The 22630-nt window shown below is 48.4% G+C and overlaps 1 protein-coding gene across 6 annotated transcripts in view; it reads right to left on the reverse strand.

The window, feature by feature from the left end:
* Positions 1-1205: 1205 nt before the first annotated feature.
* LRP8 (LDL receptor related protein 8) overlaps positions 1206-22630 on the reverse strand; it is a 73836-nt gene continuing 52411 nt past the window's right edge. For 4 of the 6 annotated variants that reach the window (XM_077779825.1, XM_077779824.1, XM_077779823.1 and 1 more), the window contains 11 exons: positions 21904-22078; positions 19659-19886; positions 16791-16909; positions 16430-16569; positions 14858-14999; positions 13340-13492; positions 12240-12464; positions 10242-10310; positions 6352-6524; positions 4963-5139; positions 1206-2751 (listed from right to left, as the gene is read on the reverse strand). In XM_077779825.1, coding sequence (XP_077635951.1) covers positions 2713-2751; positions 4963-5139; positions 6352-6524; positions 10242-10310; positions 12240-12464; positions 13340-13492; positions 14858-14999; positions 16430-16569; positions 16791-16909; positions 19659-19886; positions 21904-22078 — 1640 coding nt within the window. In that variant the 3' untranslated portion in view covers positions 1206-2712. The remainder of the gene's footprint in view (positions 2752-4962; positions 5140-6351; positions 6525-10241; positions 10311-12239; positions 12465-13339; positions 13493-14857; positions 15000-16429; positions 16570-16790; positions 16910-19658; positions 19887-21903; positions 22079-22630) is intronic. The other 2 variants (XM_077779829.1, XM_077779826.1) reach the window with 1 other exon arrangement.

Here is a 22630-nt window from a genome sequence, read left to right on the forward strand (position 1 = left end):
TTTGGTATAATATTCAGGCAGTTGAAAGTAGTCTCTTGGAGAAGGAAAAAGAGGAAAAGGCCTGGGACCAGTTTCTTTTAAACAGAGAAGAAAATGTGTGACAAATCTTCTACCCACCTGGCATTATCTCTAGGCTTCCTTCCAGCTCTAAAGTCCAATGACTCTATGATCTGGTATTGGCTGTAGATACAGGAGAGCACAGAGGCAAAAGGCAACAGAAATGCAACTATACCTCAAAATGAAGCTCAGAAGCCTCCAAGACTAGGGAGGGAGGATGGACGTGACCTCCTCAGATTTCATCTTATTGACTACCATCCAACACGTGGAGTATTCCGCAATGTGTCTTCCGCAGGTTGCTCCCCTGCGTCTCTTTCAAACGGCAGTTGTAACATATTCAGGAAACATGGATGTCTCTGAGAAAGTTGTGTTTCACCATCATTTTGAGATCTCAGGCGGAACCATCCTGACTTTGCTCATGATTTGTTTTCTGTGAATCTGGATCTGACTGAAACTACGCATTAGTCACTGTTCTCATGTCCCCAGGAAATTCTATTTCTTTGGAGGCAGGTTATCGAAAAAGTTGCTTGTTTCATGTAAATCTCAATGGTTTTTTTGTCATTTTTATTCAGTCAAAAATAATTTTCATTCTTGAAAGAATAGTAGTAAGTGATTAAGCTCCATAGGAGTTGGCCACCTGTTCTTAAAATCCTATTTGGTACTGGTCATTCTAGGTCAGTTGCCTCTCAATGAATATTTCAGGACTATCCACACATGCTTATCATGAAGGAAACTGCTCGTTTATGCAGAGCATAGTGCCGAGGCTCCAAAACACAGTTGTTTTTGTCAGAAGTTAGGAGACCATGAGTGACGTGGAGAAAGGTCCTAGGAACAGGGTTCTAAAACTCCAGAGTGCCTGCCTGGAAATTTGAAGGGTACCAAGGCATCCAAACTTCATTGAATTGGGGGCAGCTGGGGGTGGGTGGTGTCAGAATTTTCTTATGTCTTGTCCCTGGCTGTCTGGTGGGAGTGAAGTGACAGAACAGCAGAGTTAAGAAAAGATCAGACCTCGGATAAGAGAGCCAGTGAGGACAGAATTCCTCCGGGACTACAGGACTCTGTTTTCAGTGGTAGACCCCACAAAGAGAAAAGAGCATTTCTCCCATCTCTCCCAAGGCAGGAAAAACAAAGAAAAGTGTCCATGATGAAAAAAAAAAAATCTATACATATACCCAGAGTTTTTCCTTTTATTTACAAAGCAGTGAACCAAATCCCTGTTTGAACATATATATCCAATATACTATAATGTTGTGTATGCCATTTCTCCCTCAGTAGGACTTCAACTTTGGCCACGTTTTCTGACTTCAGCCAAAAATGAGTTTCATCGGTATGAACACATGATGGTAGCAAACCTACGTTGTATTCCCCACCTAAAGGAAATGGCAGAGAGTAAAGGAAGGGAGAGAGAGAGAAGTAAGAAAACCTATCCCACTGTCCTATCGTCACCCACAGCATGTCTCAGAGGCTGAGCATGGCTCAGTGCCTAAGCCAGTCTCTACAGCAAGCTTGGGCTGTTCTAGAAATGTCTCCACTTAGCTCTCTACAAGTAAGGATGGCATCCTAGAGTGCTTCAGAGGAAACATAATGAATTCAGCCCAAGTATCCTGAAGGAAAATGCAGTTACTTGAAACGCCGAGCTTTAAAACGAGGAGTAGCCGAGGTTCAGGCAGGTTCTCACGTGAGCTCAAGAGACCTCCTGGCACTGTGCAGAGTCTGTGCACTGGCCTCAGCCACAGAAGAGAGAGCTCAAGTGGGAGTCATGGCAGCCACAGGTGAACTGCAAGGCCTTTCATGACTGACCGGGGTCCTGGGAATTGCCAGAGGTGGACAAGATCTGCCTCTCCCACCTCATGTTTGCACAAACCATGGCATCTGTTTTTTTGAGCCAAATTTCCAAAGGCTTCTGAAAACTACAGATACCCCTCTGTGGACTGTTTTACAATATACTTTATCTCTATGTACTTGAACAACAGCCACAGGTGCGCCTCTCCTCTACAGATTTTTCTCTCTCACACACATACACATGTAAACGTAAATGCACACAGAGTCTGCATGGTGGGCCAATCATACCAAAAATAAATACTCTCATGTCTCTAAATTATTTATAGAACTAATCTTATTTTTGAAATATGTTAATAAATAATCTAAATGGGGGAGGGAGTTGAAGTATTTTCTTTTTTTTTTTTTACTTATGTTGATGGATAGCCACAAAGCATAATCATTTTATATACCAAAAAAAAAAAAAATCAAACCCCAAACTCCAAAACCTAAAAAAGCCCCCCCAAACCAAATACCCTCTGTAAATATAGTTTTAAAACAATGAGTAAGCTACTGGACTGTCAGCCCCATTTGGTTATGTACATCGTGTTAGTCACTCAGCAGTAGCCGTTCCATGAACTCCTCATGGGTAGTGCAACCAGTTAAAAAGTGTATAAAACATTATACATATAAAAACTCTCACATCCTTTGGATGTTTGCAGTTCATCATAACTTTGTGGTTACCTTTCCGCAACATAAATTAAAAAAAAAATTACACACATACACTCACTCACACAGACCCATATACAGAAAACCCTTTCATCCAGGCATACACCATCCAGAGAGTGTAGTGCATGGGACCAAATTCCATGAGGCACGAAGGGAGTGGTCCCATCCTCAGGGCAGTCCATCATCTTCAAGGCTTAATGCCACTCGCTGGGGAGAGAGAGCAAAGAAATCACCATTAGACCCACAGGAGCTATTTACTGAGCGCCCACAAGGCACCAGATATTCTATTACTTTATAGGCATTAGCTCACATAATCTTCATACTATCCCAAGAGAAGGTCTGTCGTATCTATTTTATAGATGAGGAAACTGAGACTCGATGAGCTTTAAAAACATTTGTCCTGGATCACATTGCAAGTGGGTGAACCCAGATCTGTGTGAATCCAGAGTTGTAGCTTTTGCCTCTTTGTAAAGGATCCCTGCAGAGATCTCCACTTTCTCGGTCCTTCCTTATAGGATTTTAGGTTTATTCAACTTCAGTGGTTTAGCTTTGGCAAATGTTTAATCCCAGGCCATTAGCCACTTGTCTCTAGCTTGTGAGTCACAATTAGGAAGGCAATCTGCTGCACCCCTTCTAACGGATTATACAGAATCAGAATGTGATACATGTTGATTAAATTCAATCCCTCTTTCCCTCAACCTTACTTTCTAGTCATTAGATGCTAGACTTACCCTGCCACAAATGGCTGACTGTTACTGGGCTGAACCCATTAGTCCCTAAGTTGGTCTATTCCATTGGAACAGTGGACAGTGGACTTAACTTCTTTTCTATACTGACATGAAATCTGTTTCTGATGTTCCCTGTTTCTCTTAGACTCAGAGGGTTCTATACAGATAGCCCTTGAAACATGCGGACACTGTTTGAGCTCTCTTCCTTTCCTTCTGAGTGTTTTCTCCTCCAGGCTACATATACATCGAGCTTTCCCCAACTGGGCCTGATGTAATTCTGCTTTCTTTCTCATAGCTAAGTGAATCTGGGCTAACCACTTCACCTCTCTGAGCCTTGGTTTTATCATCTGTCAGATGGGAATAACAAGACATACCACATAGGGTTGTTGAGGAACCAAATGAGGTAATGTCTCTAGGGTGCTTAATACAGTAACACACATGAGGTCCAGAGCATTCTAGACCAACCGGGCCAGCATAATAAAATAGAACCAGACAGCCTACAGACAATAAAAAGTGATCCCAAAGCCTTTCATATCATCTTTGGGTTATCTGTGGTTTCACAAGAATACCATGGCCTTGCTCTGCTAGCACTGACACTTGAGGCTCTCTTCTTCTCGTCCGGTTCCCCTCCCACTCTCTCCAAGACAGATCTCTAGGCCAAAGGTCGGTCCCAGAAGTGATGGTGGAGCGAGACAACAACAGGGGGGAGAATGGCTTGTTGAGGAAACTGAACAAGCTTCCAGGCCTTTTGCCCCATGATGTTAAGTGGAAAGGACACAGACTTTTGTGTACATACAGACTGGAATTTTTAACTTGGTTCTGCTGCTTCTTAGTTGTGACCCGAGGCCAGTTACTCAAATTCTTCAAGTCTCAGTTTCCTCATCTGCAAAATGCAGCTAATCATATCAACTTTAGAAAGTTACTGTGAAGACTACATACACAAGGAAATGTATGTAAAACACAGAGTAGTGTCTGACACACAGGAAGTTCTCACTAAATATCGATTTCCTCCCTCTCTTGTTTCTCTGCAACTGGCAAGAGCTTATTCCTCAGGCCCTCGATGCATCAGGAATAGCTCCCCCAGAGTGGGAATTTGCTCGTGGGGACACAATGCCACCTTACATGTGTAGAGTGCTTTGTAACTCGCAAAGCTCTCTCACGTGAGCTGTCTCGCCTGAACCCTATGGATTTAGGAGGCAGACAGAATGGGGGTTATCATTCCCATTTTACAAATAGAAGTGAGCAGAGAGAAGTGACTGAGACCACAAGGCTGCAGAGCAGTGACACGGGGAGCCATCTCCTCAGGCTAAGCTCAACGCTTCTTCCACGGTGTCCCCACCCCCGCCCGTCTTTAAGACTTGGCCAAACACCTGTTTGTGTGATTGGCTGAAGCGAAGGCTCAAGGCCATGCTGACCCTCCTCACTTGCTCAACTTCATATCCCATGTCTCCCTTCCCATGTACACTCCCACGAACAGTGTACAAAGCACGCTGCCCTGCCCCGTACTTGATGACTTCTTCCACAGACCCTTTCCTTGGTCAGCAACGAACTCATCTTTCCTCTTTGCCCCGACACCCAGCTTACAATTGGCAGCCCTCCAGGACCAGAAAGCCGCCTGGGATTGGCTGCATCTGCCTAGCCTCATGCCCTCACTCACCAGCCCCTCAGACTCAAAGTGGCACTGCCCTACCTTGCACTTGACGGCAGGCAGCTCGGAAAGAGGGTTCTTCGGGAGTTGGTGCAGCTGTGACCTTGGTTCCCCCGGCAAGACAAAAAGCTCCTTGAGGGCAGGGGCTGGGTCTTCCAGTTCTCTGGTCTCCCCAGGACAGGGCTCTGCCCACAGTGGGTGATCAAAGCTGCTGATCGCCTGACAGGGGAACGGACTGGATGACCTATGAGGTCACACTCAGCCCCCTGACTCTGCTATACAACCATGACATCTGCTCCAGCCACTCTGCGGTCCTTGCTCCCCCAACAAGCCACGCCCTACTGTACCCCTCAGCCTTTGCACATGCTTCTTTCTGGAATGCCATTTTCCTCCTCCTCTCGCTGGAAAATTGCTCTCTTAGCCTTTCAAGGACACAGTTCATCTGTCACAGCCTCTGTGAGGCATTCCCTGCCTGATCTCCCAAACTGAGTTAACAGCTCCCCTGTTGGTGTTTCCATAGCATTTGTCCTGAAAATACGTACTGGGAGCCACCTAATGCTGTGCGAGGCACTAGGGAAACATTAATCAGACAACCTTGCCCTCAAGGAGTTCACGGTCTAGTGGGGAGACCAATGAGCAAAAAGACAAGTTGACTACAGCGTGACAGGTGCTGTGATGGACAGAGGCTGTGGGAGAACAAAGAAACCAGGGAAAGCTTCCTGGAAGAGAGACTCCTGAGCTCCACCATGGCACGACACACACACATCCGTACACTAGTAAGTGACTCTCTCTCACCCCCCACCAGCTGCTTGGAAGCAGTACATTCCTTTCTTACTTGTGAACAGTCACATTCAGTGTGGTGTTTGGCTCACGGCCAGCATACAGTGTTTGTTGAAATGAATACATTTGAATTGCATGGCCACAGTTACCCTTCCGGGCCAAAGGTTCTGAAAACTTACTCAGCAGAAAGAGTAGGCTTCTTTACCCTAAGGAAGAGCCTCTAGCTACAAGGTGGTCCTTATACACTTCTACCCCAACCACCTGCCCCAGCATCTCTGTGTCCCCAGGGCCTAAAATAGTGCCTGGCACATGGTAGGTTTTTGATAAAGTTGGAAGGAAGGAAGGAAGGAAGGAAGGAAGGAAGGAAGGAAGGAAGGAAATGAAGAAAGAAAGGAAGGAGAGAAGGAAGGGAAAGGAAAGGAAGGAAAGAAAGGAAGGAAAAAGGGAAGCAAGGAGGTATGGAAGGGAGGAAGGAGGGGTGAGGGAGGGAGGAAGAGAGGGAAAGACATAAGGAAGGAAGGAAAGGAAGGGAAAAAGGAGGGAAAGAAAGAAGGAAGGAAGGAAGAAAGGAAGGGAGGGAGGGAGGGAGGGAGGGAGGAAGAGCATGACGGACGTAAGGAAGGAAGGGATTCTCTGGCGGGGGATACTTACTGCAGGATAGACATGGCCGATCTGAGCAGTCCTCCCTATGTGGAGCTCATCTTCATCTTCTTCCTCTGTTGTTTTCCTGTACACTGGGTTGTCAAAATTCATGCTTTTGGTGTTCTTCCGCTTCCAGTTTCTCCAGATCAGGTAGCCACTCGTGCACAGGAGGGCTATTACCGCTGGAGGAAGGGACACATTACACTGAACTTCCAGCAGGTTCTAGCCCACCGCTCAGATGTCAGTGCGTTTCTTACCACCTCTCTAACTCTTCTGCCTCTTGCTCCTCGGGCTGTGGTGCTGTGTTCTTTTTCTGCTGCTCGGAGCCCTTCTCCTCTCCCTTCCTTTGTTAACTGCTCTGCCCTCGAGATCCAACTCAAATGAAGTTTTCTCAACTTCTCAAGGAAAAGTTGGCTGCTCCCTCACGTGTGTCCCTAGCCCACGGTACTGTACTTCATGTATGTGTACCCAGCTAGACTGAGCTATTTTTGGGCAGCGACTGTGTCTCCTTTATCTCTCTATGCCCGGGGCCTTGCTCAGCAATGTGTACTGAGTGAATGAGTAAGTTTCTTCACCACACCTCTGCCCTCACACTGCTACTTCCTTGGATTTCTCTAAGGAAGCATTCTCTCCCCCAGTGGAGGGTGAATGGAGGCGTGGGGTGTTTCTTTCCAAAGCTGCAAGAAGAGAAGCATCCCTAGAGGTGGACACAGCAGGGAAACACAGGCTCTGAGCTGGAATAGATGAATGTATTCATGAGTGAAGGAGGAAGTTCTCAGACAGAGCCGGGCAAAACTGGGGCAAGCAGCTGCATAAGGTAGTCGGCAATGACCATGAACATTCAGGTGGAGCCTGGTGACAGCTGTCCAGCATGCTAGAGAGGGGGTTTTACTTTGGTTAGACTGGAATAATCAAGACCCATTAAAGACAGGGACAAGGCAAGGATCCCTGTTACCGTTGCTACTATTTTTTTTTCCAGAGACCTAGCTACGCTGTAAGAACAAATAAAGAATTGAAGGGTACACATAAGAGAAAGGGGGAATAGCTAGCTGTGTTTATTATCAGTTTTGCATGTTTAGAAAATCTTAGAAAAGCAGATGAAAAACTATTAGAAATAATTTTAGTTCATCAAGAATTCACAGAAGGGGTGCTGGGATGGCTCAGTCAGTCAAGCATCCAGCTCTTGGTTTTGGCTCAGGTCATGGTCTCATGGCTCATGAGATCAAACCCTGTGCTGGGATTCTCTCTCTCTCTCTCCTCTCCCTTGCTCATGCTCTCCCTCTCTCAAAATGAATAAACATTTTTTAAAAAATTAACAAAAAGTCAACAGCTTCCTTATTAATTAGCAATCACCAATTAGAAAATGGAATGGAATAAGAACAGAACACATTCACAGTAGCCCAACAAAAACTGTAAAATACCTTGAATAACCGAATAGGAAATGTGCAACTCTGATCTGATCTATAAAATTTTATAGAAAGACCTGAAAGACTCAAATAAATCGGGATATGCGTTATGTTCCTGGATGGGAAGCTTCAATAACATAGAAGCATGAATTCTCTCCATATCAATTTATACATCCAAGACTTAAGATTCCATAATAATTTTTATAAAGATGATTCTGAAGTTTATTCTAGAAGAGAAGTCATAAAAAAACAGCTAAGAAAACATTGCAAGAATAATAATGCCCTATTAGATATTAAAGCCTAGCATGAAGTTGTTCTTCTAGTTTGTAGGAGCAGATAACTGGTGAAAGAGAATAAAAAGGCTAGCAGCAGATCAAAGTCTGGAGAGCCATGTAGTTTACTATAAAGATGACGATTCAAGTCAGAAGGATGAATTATTCAATAATGGTCTGGGGAAAACTAAACAGGCCTGTAGAAAAAAAAAAATAGTTCCATCTCTATCTCACACCATACTCTAGAATAAATTCCAAATAGATTACTATCTAAATATAAAACAATATTTAGTAGAAGAATATATGGGGAGATATTTTAATAATTTGTAGTGAGGCAGACCTTCCTATGTAAAACACAAAACCTAGAAGTCATAACACAAAAGATGAACAGATCTGATACTTAAAATTTTTGAATTTATGCATGGCAAAAGATACCATAAACACATTTACAAATCAAGAGGCAATATGGGAGAAGATATTTGTCATATCTGTTACAAAGGTTTCATATTCATTATATATCAGTATTTGTACAAATGAGTAAGAATAAGATCAAGAACCAATAGAAAAACAAGACTGTGAATAGGCAATTCATTAAGGATGAAATATAAATGGCCATTAAGCTTATAAAAAGACACTCTACTTCATAGGGAAATATCAAGGAAAGAATATTCATCTTTAACCTCTCAGATGAGCAGAAATTAAAAATATTAATTATATCAGAGTGGCTTATGTCAGGGAAAGAGCATATACAAGCCCTTCTATAGAGTAGAGGGTGGCAGGAAAGGGCTTGATGTCTCTTTCACTAAACAATGTTCAGAGTATTTTCCACGCACTCGGCTGCTCCAAATCAGCCTGAAATAGTCTCTCCATCATCTTTAGTGTTGAAGACTTTCAAGGCCAATTCAAATGGCGTCTTCTCCAGAAGTACCATGCCCTCTCTTCTGCTGGGCATCATGCTTCCATGACAGCACACCGTAATATGTATTAACACCTCTCTTGTATCTCTTTTTATGACTAATCTGATTAGGGATTGAAAGCTCTTCAAGTCTTTTATCTTTTTCTTCCCTGGGTCTTTGGCACTTGGCACAGTCTCTTGCACGGGATAGAAGCTTACAAAACATTACTCACTAGCTCACCACCATACTTGGGAGTCCTGCAATAAATGGGCAAAATCCCTGTCCTTGTTGAGGGGCTCATGGGCAAGCCAGGGAGATCAACTTATAGATGGGCAGTTGCAATTCAAAGATCCCACCAAGAGACGAGACTGGTATAAGACACAGGATATTCTGGATACTAGGTGAACAACGGCACGGGAGAGAATAAATCGGCCTCCATGGTTCTCTGTGAGGTTTCACCAACTGTTATAGTTTGGCCATATTGAACTTTTAGTTCCAAACCCACTCTCTCCCCTCCCCATGCTGTTTCCTGTTGCTGGCTCTCGTTCATGCTGTTTTCACTGCTTAGGTTGCTCTGGATTCTTCTTCATTTGGCTGACTCAGTTCACATTATCGTTTCCACTAGGAAACCCTCCCTACCCACTTCCCTTCTCTCCTGATTCCAAGTTAAGTCTTTCTTCAGTGCTTCCTCTGGACCACACACGGCTTCATTTTAGGACTTCCCCTGTCATAATCAAATTGTCTGCTATGTGTGTGTCTCCGACAAGACTTAACCTTTGCAGGGGAGGAATCATGTCCTAGTTGTTTTTAATCACCTTCCCTCCACTTTATCACAGAGTCTGGTACATTGCAGCTGCTTGATAAATGTTTGTCGAAAACCAAACAGAAAGAAAGCAAAATAGCATGATCTACTAAAGGAATGGCAAGTAGCTCTCCTCATTAATTCCACAAATACTTTATTTCCTACCATGTGCCAGCCACTGCTAGGAGCTGGGGAGAGAGGGGAGCAAGAGAAGCTCTAGCCCTGTTCCCAACGAACCTACAGCTTGCGTTCACATGGCTGGCATACAGAGTGTGAATGGTGGGGAGCGGGGATGCACTGGGCCGGGCCGCCTGGGGCCAGGTCCTGAAGGGCCTTGTGTGCCAGGCTCAGAAACCAAATTATAGGACTGGGAAGTGGGAGGGTGAGGTGGGGAGGGAGGCTGCTGGGACAGAAAAAGTCAATGGGATAGGTCCGTGTGCTAAGTGCTCTGCCTTTCTAGTGCTTTTCTCCAGACTCTGAGCACCATTTCTCTCTTCTACACAGTGACTCAGGCCACACTCACCCATGGGCACGATGATCCCAATGACGGCAGCAGTCACTGTCGAGCCCATCTTTCCACCTTCATTCCCATCTGCAAAACACAAATGTGCAGAGCGCTGCTCCGTCACCGTGAGCGCAAGTCCTCGCTGGCCTCAAGCCATAAGAACTACCCAACTGCTTCCTGCCCTCAGTCCAAAGTGATGATCCTGGCTAACGCCTAACAATGAGGTCTTTCCAGAGCCTATCAAAACTCCCCTGAGGTGAGCAGGACAGAGGTTATCTCACTCTCACACATGGGGACACCCAGTCTTACTGGGGTTCTGGGGACTCACAGAAAAGCTGCAGAGCTGGGACCCAAACCCAGGACTTGTGCCCCAAGTCCCTTACCCTTCCCACAGCATCACAGTGGTAGGAAGCTGGGCAGGGGTGGGGTGGGGGTGGGGTGGGGTGGGGTGCTGGGCAGAGTGAGCACTTAGGTCTCCATGTTGCTAACCGACTAGGGCAACTGCCTTTGCCAGCCAGTATCTATTACTTGGTCTCTGTTGTTTCGGTGGTCTTTCTGTCCATCTGCATCACCAGCCTATTTTCAATAAGTAATTAAAATGGGGTGCAACAGAACATAGTGGAATCACCAGCACAGGCTCCTGGGTTTGGACGGGTCACCTACTTGTGTGGGCAAGTTACCTACCTCCTACGGACGCTGCAAAGATCAAGGGAGAGAATTTCTTACTTAGCACAGTGTCTGGCACAGCCTTGCCTGGTTCAAAGCGGGTGGGGAGTGGGGTAGGGGTTGTTTTGAGGCCTAAATAAAGTATATAAAGGCATGTTCTAAACTGAAGAGGGCTTGGAAAATGTACTGTATTTTTAAAGTATGCTGTGCCATCTTTTCTACTCTTTAAACTGTCTTCATGGGAACACCTCTGTAGCACTTTTTAATTTATGAAGCTGTTGTTTCGGATCCACTGATGGCCCTCTGAAGTGTGAAGAGGGACTTCACCAGCCAGATTCATTCCAAGAGGGCAGACGATGCCCTGACAATGGCCCAGATGCCGCCATCGCAGCATGCCTGTTTCTCCAAGTTACTCTAAGGGAGCCTAAGTGTCACGGGGAGAAAAAGAAGGGTAGCACTGCTACCCCCTTGCTGCACATGAGGAAGTGCTGGACCGCAGCAGTCAAGCCCAGAGCGGCAGGGAGCCAGTGGAGAGGCTTCCTGCTCCGAGGCTGTGCCCTGGGTGACAAGAACTGAAGTTCACACGGGTGCCACCTGCCTCTCCAAACTTCAAGGTGAGTGCTCTGCTCTGGAAACCCAGCCTCTGCCAGCAAGTTGGGTCCAATGAGGGAGGTGCTGCCAAGCTGCCTGGCGTCCGGGCCACGTACGGGATAAAAATGTAAAAGACGGTTTATCTTCACAAATGAACTCTCCCTGGCAGGTGACTCAATTAAACAGGTATTTGCTGGCTAATGAGACAGAACATTTCTAGCAGTGACAATTACTGCTCCCAATGATTAGCCAATAAATGCTAAGCTTAATTATTTTCATGCCAGAGTTTGGAAGGAGGCATAAGCAGACCATAGTTATGGATATTAGCATCTGGGGAACCTGCCACAGGGGCTAAGAACCGAGACCAGAGCTTCTGAGGTTTCTAAATCTGGGGGACATGCCCTCATACACGTCAGTAACACATAAAACACACACCCAGGGAGAGAAGAGGCTGTGTACACGAGTACTTCTGTTTACACCGCCTCCTTTGTCTGTCCTGGCGATCTTGTGAAGCATGTAGGGGAAGGGTAATTATTATTCCCGCTTTGTAGGTGACGAAACTGAGGCTCAGAGGTAGGAAGTGGCTTTCTGCAAGACCCTCTACGAGTCAGTGGCACCTAAGACTTTTAAATAGTAGGTGGGCACCTCCATCTGTTTCCTGAGCGAGGTCCAATACTCTGGCATGATCTCTTCTTCCCACATAACCCTCTCCCCCCTCCCCCCCCATGTCATGAAAGAACACAGAACTCGTTTACTTACAGTGCTGGGAGTGGTTGCTGGTCGCAGGGCTTGGGGTAGACGGGCTGGTGCTGGGAGCCCTGGGGGCACTAACTGAGCTGGGGACCACAGCTGCCAGGCCTGGTGTCTCTGTGCTGTGGTTCTGGTAGGTGAGGCTGTGGACGGTGGTCCCAGGGGCTCTTGCGGGGCCGGCTAGAGTCTTCGTTGTGGTAGGAGCTAACGTCGTCGTTGAGGTAGATTGAGGGGCTGGGGGCGAAATACCGCAGAGGTCACTTGGACAGAGAGTTTCATTGCTTTATGCCTAACTTTTCGCCTCTATGAATTAAACTTATGAACTCATCCTCATGGCTCAGCTCAAAGGCCACTTCTGGGAAGCCTTTCCTAAACCTGAATAGGCTATGACCTTTTCTTTAGCCGAATCCCAAACACCTTGTGTTTATACTGCACACTGACTTGATTAGGACAAGTCATTAAAGCAAGACCATAGAATTAGGTGTTGGCAAGTCCACTGTAAAAGACTGGGAGTCAGGGAAATCATACAAATCTAGAAAGATTTTACATGCATATTATTACACTGCTAGGTTGAAATTCTCACTCCCCTTTAAACAGCCGAATGTGGAAATCCCAAATGATGCAGAAGATTTACGTTCAAACAAAAGGCCTTGGCTCTGTATCAACACTGGACGATGAATATAAACTTGTATGGCCAAAGTACTGACTATCAGTCCCAACCATAACACAAAAGGGCTTCTCTTTGTGTTAAGTTCTAGGTGAGGAAGAGGCAAGTTCATAGTCACCTGCATATAAACAGTAACTGAAGCCATAGGGATCAAGGGCTCTTAATCTCAGGTCTTCAAGGGGTTCCAGAAACCCCCTGAAACTGAATTTAAAATGTTGTATGTATACGTGCACCTTTCCTGGGAGTAAGAGGAGGAAGCCTTGGAAGGACCTGGGGAAACCAGCACTCAAGGATGGTAAGGAAGAGGAGCCTGCAAAGGCAATAAGCAGCCAGAGAAGACAGGAAAACCAGGAGCTTATGTCATCCTGGAAGCCCATGGAAAGTTCCAGCAGAAGGGGGTCTCACACTGCCAGGGACCAGCCCTCCTGGTAGGTCTGCTTACCTCGGTAGCACCTCTTCATGTCCGGGCCCAGCCACATTGTGTCAGGACAGGCACATGTGTACTTGGGAGAGGGGCTGGAGATCTGAGGAGCAGGAAGGCACAGGTACTCACAGCCTCCATTGGGCTGGGCACTCAGCTCGCAGGCATCGGCAGCTAATAGCACAGAGACAGAGACAGACAGAGTTGGAGCTTTCCCTGCTTTTATTGGGCACCTTCCAGCTCTGTGTCTGGTGTTTTACCCCCACACTTTCACTCAGTCCTGATGACAACTCAGAGAGGTGGGTGTTATGTCCCAGACTGACAGATAAAAGATACCAAGTTTCAAAGAGAACAAGCTCATCAAAGTTATAACTCTAGGGATTTTAGAGACAGGATTTAAACTGAGGTCTGTCAGGGCGCCTGGGTGGCTCAGTCGGTCAAGCGTCCAACTTCAGTTCAGGTCATCATCATGCGGTTTGTGGGTTTGAACCCCGCGTCAGGCTCTGCGCTGACAGCTCAGAGCCTGGAGCCTGCTTCAAGTTCTGTGTCTCCCTCTCTCTCCCTGCCCCTTACTTGCTCATGCCCTCTCTCTTTAAGAAATGAATAAACATTAAAAAAAAAATTAAAAAAACAAAATAAAACTGAAGTCTGTTTAATTCCAAAGCCTGTGTTTCCCCCCTCTGCCATATGCCATGTCTATTTCTTTTTAAATGTTTGTTTATTTTTGAGAGAGAGAGTGCACACAAGTAGGGGAGGGGCAGAGAGTGAGGGAGACACAGAATCCAAAGCAGGCTCCAGGCTCTGAGCTGTCAGCACAGAGCTGGATGCGGGGCTCAAACTCACAAACCATGAGATCATGACCTGAGCCGAAGTCAGATGCTTAACACGCCTGAACCACCCGTGTGCCCCTATGTCTATTTCTTATTTGAATTTCTGGATCCAGAATCAGGCACCAAGCTTATCTCCTTTCCCCGCTGTGCTTTCCCACTATCACCCTGGCAACCACAACTCGGTTACAGTTAGACTTAGTACTATATCCTAGTGATAGAGGATGGGACAACCTAGTAGCAGGATTCCTGGCTTCTATTCCCAACCAACAAGCTGGACCGCTATGGCCCTAGGATACCTTAGCTTACACTACTGCAAAATGGGTACACGTAATAAATGAGAGGCAATGTGTTCCTTCATGGTAGAAGGAGCTCTTGGAATCAGACCTGAGTCTGGGTTTCAGTTGTGCCACCTGCTAACATTATTTTACCTCTCTGAGTCACAGTTTCCTCTGTTGTTAAATGAGAAAAGTAATACCTACTCTTTGCAGGCAAAAATAGGGCTTTATATATTTTTTATACCTAGCCTTATTTCACCAAGAGCTGAAGGAAATGAGATAAAATATGTGACAGTGAAGCACTCTACCAATGAGAGGGACTGTTGCTATGCCTTCTGGGGGTACTAAGACATTACATTACATGAAGGTGAACGCAGCCTGCCTAGTGGAGGGAGAGGACACGGGCAGGGGTCCTGCGACCAGGGAAGGCTCACCTCTTGGCTGCTTCAGCTCATGAAAGATGACAATGTCATGTGGGTTATTGAGGTTCTCAGCTAGGATGGAGATTTCCAGGCCATTGAGCCGATTTGCACTGAAAATGGCCTCATTCTCCAGGTCTGTCCAGAACACCTTGTCCTGTGGGGTACAGATGCAGAGGATGGGGGGCTAGAGCCTAAGCCCATGACCTCAGTCTGAGGGCTTGGCCCCAAACCATAGTCACAACAACTGCCCTGACACCTCCCCCTGAGCTCTCCTGCCCACAGAGTCACAGGAAGACTCTCAGCCTCTAATCTGTGGCATATACTCTGGGCCCCCTCTGTCACAGCAGGTTATTTGTTGCTTCTGTGCCTTGGCCTGAAGACTGCTCATTAATGCTGAGCTAGGCCTCCTTCCCGGAGTCCAGCAGAATCCCAAGGTTGGGTCTTTATAGCTGTTACCATTCCTGGGGCCTGGGACCAAGGTTGGAGGGGATGTATGAACTACGGAGGACTAGTCCCTGCCATCCTATAGTGTCTGGGTCCACACACGTACTCATCCAATGTTTAGTCCACGTAAGCCTACAGGCTCATCTGTAGGCAAATCCACAGTTACAGGTACAACCATGCAGCCTCATGCACAGATCTGGACACACACCCATATGTTCATCTACACACACAAAGGCACACTTGTACCTATATAAACACTTAACTAAGCACTGGTATACATAGTTACATATTCACAAGCACAAGCACATAGAGAAATGCATAATTTTAAATGGATGCATGTATATACCTTACAAGTACATGCCACATATATACACAAGCACATACACATGCCACATATATACACAAGACACACCTGTCTTTTGAAGCAGGGGCTGGACTTGGAGGTGGGGCTTTGCCCACAATTTCAGAGCAGTGCTGAGTGATGTCACTCCAAGCAGAAATTGCCAACGCCCACCATAGACCACTGTCCCCTTGCTTTCCCTCCCCTTGGTGGCAGAGTTAGTTTAGGGGAAGAGATAGACGTGCGAGAGCTTGGTTGGTTCTGACTTCCTCATTCCCCAGGGAAAAGGGTTGTTGGGGTCGGAACACACAGCTACAGGGGGGTCTTGACTCTTCCCCTTCTGGGGAGCTTGGTGAGGACTCAGATGGTGTCTGACTCATTTCTATGACCCCAGGGGCCAGCAAGGGTCAGTGAAAGTGTGCTGAATTGAATAGCATCTCTCTGGCTATTTCCAACAGTAGATTTTAAGAAAATGTATATTCCTTCTTCCCTCTCTCCCTTTATTGGGTACTTCTGTATATGGGGGTTACAGGGCCAGGTGCTGAGGGTTAGCAACTCACATGGGCTAGCAACTCACTCATGAGAAGGGCTCTGAAAGGGGTCTTGGGAAGGGAGCACAGGACAAGAGGCTGCGAGGCCTTTGTCTGCAGGCAGCTCACACACTGTGTACATGCAAGTCATCTGGCTTCCCTGTCCCTTTGTCTCCATTTAGATAAGTCTCAGGGAGCTAATCTATTTGAGTAAGACTTTTCTAGGCTTCAGTTTCCTGATAGGGCCCTGTCTCCTCTCACGGGGCTCACCTCAAACACAGCTATCCCAAAAGGGTGGCTCAGGAAGTCAGGGGAGGAGATCAGCATCTTTCTGTTGCCTCCGCTGAGGTCAATGCTGGAGAGCTGGTGCAGCTTGGAGTCTACCCAGTACAAGCGCTGGTTCAGCAAATCTTGGGGAGGAGAAAGGGAAAGAGGATCAGGTCTTGAGTTTGGGACCCCAACCAGGATCTCTGCTTGTCTGTCCCCTCTTCCCTACCCATATTTCTGGGCCCGGCCTCAGACGGAGGCCAGCCTGGGGCGACTGTCAGGAAATACAGGCACTGGCACTATCAGCGTGGTAAAGAAACAAGACCCTTGGACAGTCCCCCAGTCCAGGGAAGGCAGGGCTCACCCAGGGTGATTCCATTGGGCCATTCAATGTTGTCTGATACCAGCGTTTGCCGGTCCGCACCATTGAGCCCAGACTTCTCAATCTTGGCCTGGTACCCCCAGTCAGACCAATACATGAACCTGAAAGAGAGAAGAACTCAGTTGTGCTTGTTGTCAGGGTTCAAAGTTAGGGCTGCCTGTGTCATGGCACTCAATGATCCACTGAATGTTGAAGATGATGCTTGGTGGGAACTGGGAAGGACTGTGAAATCCACTGGAACCATCGAATCTAAGAGTTAGCAGGTGTGCTAGCTTCCCCTCATCTGAGAGCCTGGGGAAGCCTGTATTCCCCGAGAGCTCATCTGGCCTCAGTTGAACCTCTGTGAGCCCCTTCCTCCCACTTCTGGTAGCTTTAACCAGAGTCTAGAGGCCAAAGCAAAAAAGGCCCTTGTCAACCTTCTCTTACTTTCCTGGTGTACAGAGGAAAAAGTGGACAGCTTACCCAGGGTCACACAGCTAGAACTCTGTCCGGGATTTCTCTCTCTTCTTTCTCGAACATTTTTGGAGTACCTCCTGTGTGCCATTTACGGAGTACCTACTATGCGGCAGGCACTGAGCTGAGTGGTTTCACCTCACGTACTTACAAATGCAGTCATCACTGCCCCTCCAACCCAGTCACTACAGAGCAGGCAAATGAGCCTTCAAAAATGGAAGGAAACAAGTTGTCACTCTCCAGTTTTTAAACTTTACTGAGGCTTCTCTTATTGCTCTTAAAATAAAACCTCAAATGCTTACCACAGCTGACAGAGTTCTGCATGCTCAGGCCTCTGCCTACCTCTTTGATTGTCTCTTCTGCCACCATCCTCAGCTTTCCAAACCCCTCACCTGCCCAACGGGGCTCCTTACTTCTTATAGGGCACCAAGCCTTTGTCGGATAGGCCATCCCAGAGCCTTGGGCCTCCTCCGCTCTTCCCCTGGTTACTTCTCAGTTCAAACACCTCTTCAGTACAGAACCTTTCTCTGTGAGTAGGCTCGCCCTGTTGTTATCTCTCAAACCACGGGCTCTTTCCTTCCTAGCACTCACCCAGTTTATTTATGTATACATTTGGGTAGTTGGTGTGTTTCACTGTCTATCCTCCCCCCTAGTCTGTAAGCTCCACCGAGGGCGGGCTCATCTGTCTCATGCCTCATTGTGTGCCTGGCAGGTAGCTCGTGCACGACGCAGAACAAGTTATTTTAATATTTGTTGAATAAAGTAATGTTTTCATTATTAGTCCCATTTTATAGATGAGTAAATTGTGGCTCAGAGGAGCTGGCTTCCCTAGGATCACACTGTTCATAAGTAGTGGGGCCAGCCTTCACATTTAAATATAACCTCAAGTGGAGCTCGAAAGCCTGTGTGCTTAATTCTCCCAAAAACCATCTTCGCTGAAACTGCTGTCCAGCCAAGGCTGACTCTAGGCTGGGGGAGCCGAGTGGTTGCCCTGGATATTTCCTGTTAGCCACTCTAGATTCGCTCTTTACTCATCCCCGTTCTGCTCTGTACACCGAAAAACTGACCCATGTGCAAACTATGTCAATGGGCTTGGCTCCCTAGCCTTCTGGCTTCCAGCTGCATTCAGCGAAATATCTGAGCAGAAGGCGGGAGAGACTGAGGTCAGAATATTTGTTCTGGACTCCTCTCTACAAAGTTGCCTCTGGCTGGCTACTGCTCTGAAGGTGACCCTCCTCCCTTCCCAGCCTGGGTACTCCTCCCTGCTCCTGCCCCTCGGGCCTAGGGCCACACCAGCACACTGTAAGGGACACTGCATTAGACCTCACCCATTCCTCTGGAAAATAATTCCCTTGTTAAGCTCCCCTCAAATGATCTATTTGAGTGTGCGGTGGGTTTCCTGCTGGGACCTTCATTGATCCATAATGGACCGGGGGTGAGCTGGGTATAACTATGTGTGGGGGAGCACACAGGGCGCAGGGCTGAAGTCGGGGCTATGTGAGACAGCTGAGCATCTGTAGGGGTGCACCTATGCACGTTCAGTAAACGGCAGCTGTCAAGTCACTGCCCGGGGCCTCGCACATTCTCTCAGGTGGCCTCCCTGGGCCCCAGCTGTCCTCACTGGAAGAAGAGGGTTTTCTTATCCCCGTTCAACAACTAAGGAAACAGTAACAGGAAGAAGCTAGTGATCCTGGTAAACTTAATATGACACAGCTGCTGAAAACCATGCACTCTAAGGACATCCCCACTGAGGAAGGCGGGGAGGTGTGGCCAGAGCAGGGCAGCCTGGGTAGTGAGGGGCCCAGAGACTGTGGGCACAGGGGTGGGCAGCCTGGAGCAGAGCAGACCCAGTGATCTTGGTCTCCTACCTTGCTGGCTGTCATGCAGGGCAGGGAGTAGACATGTTTGATGTAACTCCAGAGGCCAATGGAGAAAGTCAAAGTTAGGCAGATTTGAGAACGTGAGAAAAAAAATCCGAAACCCTCTAATGGGCAGAGCTACCTTGAAATGAAACAGCCTCAGTGGGAAATCCTGTCTCTGGGAGTGTGGGAGGGCCACCAGATGCCCACCTGTGGCCTCCAGCAGCCTGAAGAAAGACTTCCTGCCCAGGAGCTTCCACTAGGCAATCTCTAGAGCCCAACTCTGCTCTGAGATGCTCTGAGTCTATGATACGATGAGCAAGCAGTGGAGTCCAGGTGAAGCCTGGTGACCAATGCCCAAAGAACCCTTGGTCAGGGGTTAACAGTCTGAGGGCCCACACAAACTTTCTTCCCTTGGGCTGCCTGAGCGGCCCAGGGCCATCCAAGGTCTTCAAGAGAGCTCTTGTGACAGACACACGAGGACTGAGTGCCACTGGTAGAGGAATGGGAAGCCTGGGGCGGGGGCGGGGACACTCACCCTCTCAGGGGGTCGACCGCGATGGCCCGGGGTTCACTGAGGTCACGGCTGAAGAGAGTGCATCGGCGGCCTCCATCAATTGTGGCCACTGAGATGGTCTTGTTGCCCGAGTCCGTCCAGTAGATGTGCTTGTGGACCCAGTCCACCGCCAGACCCTCTGGAGAGTGCAGCTGCTTGTCAATCAGGACCTCCTGCTCTGCCAGGTCGCTGGCCTTGTCCATGTAGGCGCTAGGAGCAATCAGAGCTGGCCGTGGGGCAGGTGTTCCAGCCACGGGGCTCTCTGGGTGCCCTCTGGGTCCATCTGGGGCTCTCTGGGTGCCCTCTCCCTTTCTCAACTCCCTTAGGCCATGGCAGTGAATTTTAGAACTTGGCTACCTCCTATTCAACACATTTCCTGGGCCACCAAGGCAGGCATACAGGCTTGAGTCAGCCACAGCCTCAGGGCTGGAGGAGCTCAGGCTAGTGGGGGATGGGAATTTACAGCCAGGTAATTACAGTGCAATGTGACTACGGAAAGCAGCGGAGACTAGAGCGGTAGAGAAATGGAACCTCCATTACCCTGAAGGGCTGCAGAAGGCTCTCTAGTTGACTCCTGAAAGACTAGTGCACTAGAGCACAAGGAGCAGAAAGCAGAAGGAACAGCATATGCAAGTGCCTGGAGGTATGTGTTCTGGTATTCAGTGGGGGTAGAGCGGAGTATGTGCGATACAGACTGGAAGTACATGTAGGCAGGGGCCACGACCTGACAGGCTCTGCAGGTGATGCTAAGCAGTGAGGATTTTATTCTGGAGGGAGTCATTGAAAAGGTCAGAGGACATGGTCAGACAGGCATGTTAGGTCACTGTGGCACTGATGCATGGGAAAGGGAGGGAATGAAGGCAGGGAGACCGGCTAGGAGGCCAGTACAGCCTCCAGGTGAGAGATGGAGAGTCTGCAGAAACACTGTGGCGGTGAGAATGGAGAATAGGGGCTGAGAACACAGTAGACATTCAAGAGGCAACACTAACAGGACTTTCCGTCTCCCAAATGCTGTTCTTCCCAAGGCTCTCTTCTCCCTCATGTCCTCTCTCTAGTTGATTAGTTCCATAGTGCCCACTGCCACCCAGAACTCTGACTCACCCACTGCGACAACTGTCTTAAGCTCTGGACTATAAAGCCAGCTGGCCCCCCTCAGATGTCCCATGGACACTTTGAACTCATGTCCTAAACTGCCCACCCCCCATTCCCCTCCCCTCAGCCAGCCTGAATGGTCAACCCCCTGACCCCATCCTCCTCCACTGCTAACATCTCAGAGAATGACACCACCACCATTCTCCTGAGCCAGAAACTGGAAACTCCCAGAATAGCCAATCTGTCATCAAATTCTGCCTCTTCCAGGCATAACTGGCTTGCCAGGCATGGCTCTAGCTGCTTCTGTGTGGGAGTGTGAACTGAGTATGTGTCTGTATGTTGGGGGTGTGGTAAATCTGCCTCCTTCCATCCCTCCGTCCCTCCGTCCCTCCCTCCCTCCATCCATCCATCCATCCATCCATCCATCGTTCTTTTAACAGTCTACCCAGTGCTGCCTGGTCATTAGCAGTCCTGCCATGTGGGTCTCAGGACAAAGAAAGGACATGACGTCTAAAGGGAGCCCAGGCATTCAGGGAGGCGGGCTTGTGCTATTTGAGAAAGACCTATGAGAGGACCTCTTCGTGTTGTGTGAGGACTTCTGGCTCGTAGTCCACGGACGGTGGCACCAGACTGGGGGTAGTGCCAGCCAGGAAGGGTTCCCTGACACCCCATACTGGGTAAAAGGCCCCCCTGGGCACTTCTCCCTCAGGATCACCACAATAGACGTCACTGTGTTATGAGTGTGATCCTCCAGGCAGGACCAGGTCGGAGTCACCTTTGACTGGGTCATCCAGAGTCATCCCCCGAAACCGACACACAGACACACGAGCTGCTTTTTAAAGTCCTCACCAAAGCCAGAGGTAGAACATTTCTGCCCCTGCGGAACATTTGCCGTGTCTTGCTCTGCCCCACCAGCCCACCGGAGGTCAGTCAGGCCCGGGTCCCTGGGGCTCTCCCTACAGAGCTCTCAGCCCAGCCCAGCCCAGGGGAAGGAAAAGGCCTGGCAGCTCCACGTCCACGGTGACCCTGCGTCCATTCCCAAGTCCCCGTCTGGCCTCAGTGGCCACCATCCCTTCCCTCCTCTCAGGCCTCCACTCCTGCCCAGGCCTGGCTACAGGACACCGGCACCGCTCACCTGTAGATCTTGCGGTAGGAGAGGTCACACCAGTAGATGCGATTGGTGGCAACTTCAACATCCAGCGCCACCACGTTCTTGAGCATGGGGATGAGGCGCGAGTAGTCCCGTTTCACCAGATCGATCCTCCGCACTTCATGCCGGTTAGTGAAGATCAGGGACGGGCTTCTGCCGGCTGCCGTGTGGGAAGGTTGGGAGAACCGGTCAGTGCAAAAGGCAGGGGACTGCCACTGGGTGGCTTGGGTGATGCCTCATTTTCCTACAAAACGGGGGCATCATAGGGGGGGCTATTCCTACCTCACAGAGGAGCAGCTGAAAAATGGGTACGAAGAGCATGAGGTACAAAGTACTATGTATAACAGAATGATTTTCCTTCTCTTTATTAGACACAAACTCCCCCCAAATCTTCTAGTACTGCCCCCCTTGTTAGGCTTACACTGAAGGTCTTCTGTGGTGTGACCCCAAGCTCCCTGTTTGGCCTCATCAATCACCCCCTAACACACCTCCATTCCAGCCACTAGGCCACCCATCATCACTGAGCCATGGCAGAGTCTGGCCACCTTGGGCCTTTTCTAACGTGGTCCCCTTTACCTAGAACATGCTGCTCCCCAACCTCCCTGCACAGGGCTCCCCTACAATAGTTCAAGGGGCAACGGTGAGCAGTAAGTGTTCTAGAGAGAACACTGAGGCTGCAGTGTGAGGACAGGTGTCAGAGCTAGGGGGAGAG

This window comes from Crocuta crocuta, unplaced genomic scaffold, assembly GCF_008692635.1.
Source record: "Crocuta crocuta isolate KB4526 unplaced genomic scaffold, BGI_CrCroc_1.0 scaffold168, whole genome shotgun sequence".
Classification (NCBI taxonomy): domain Eukaryota; kingdom Metazoa; phylum Chordata; class Mammalia; order Carnivora; family Hyaenidae; genus Crocuta; species Crocuta crocuta.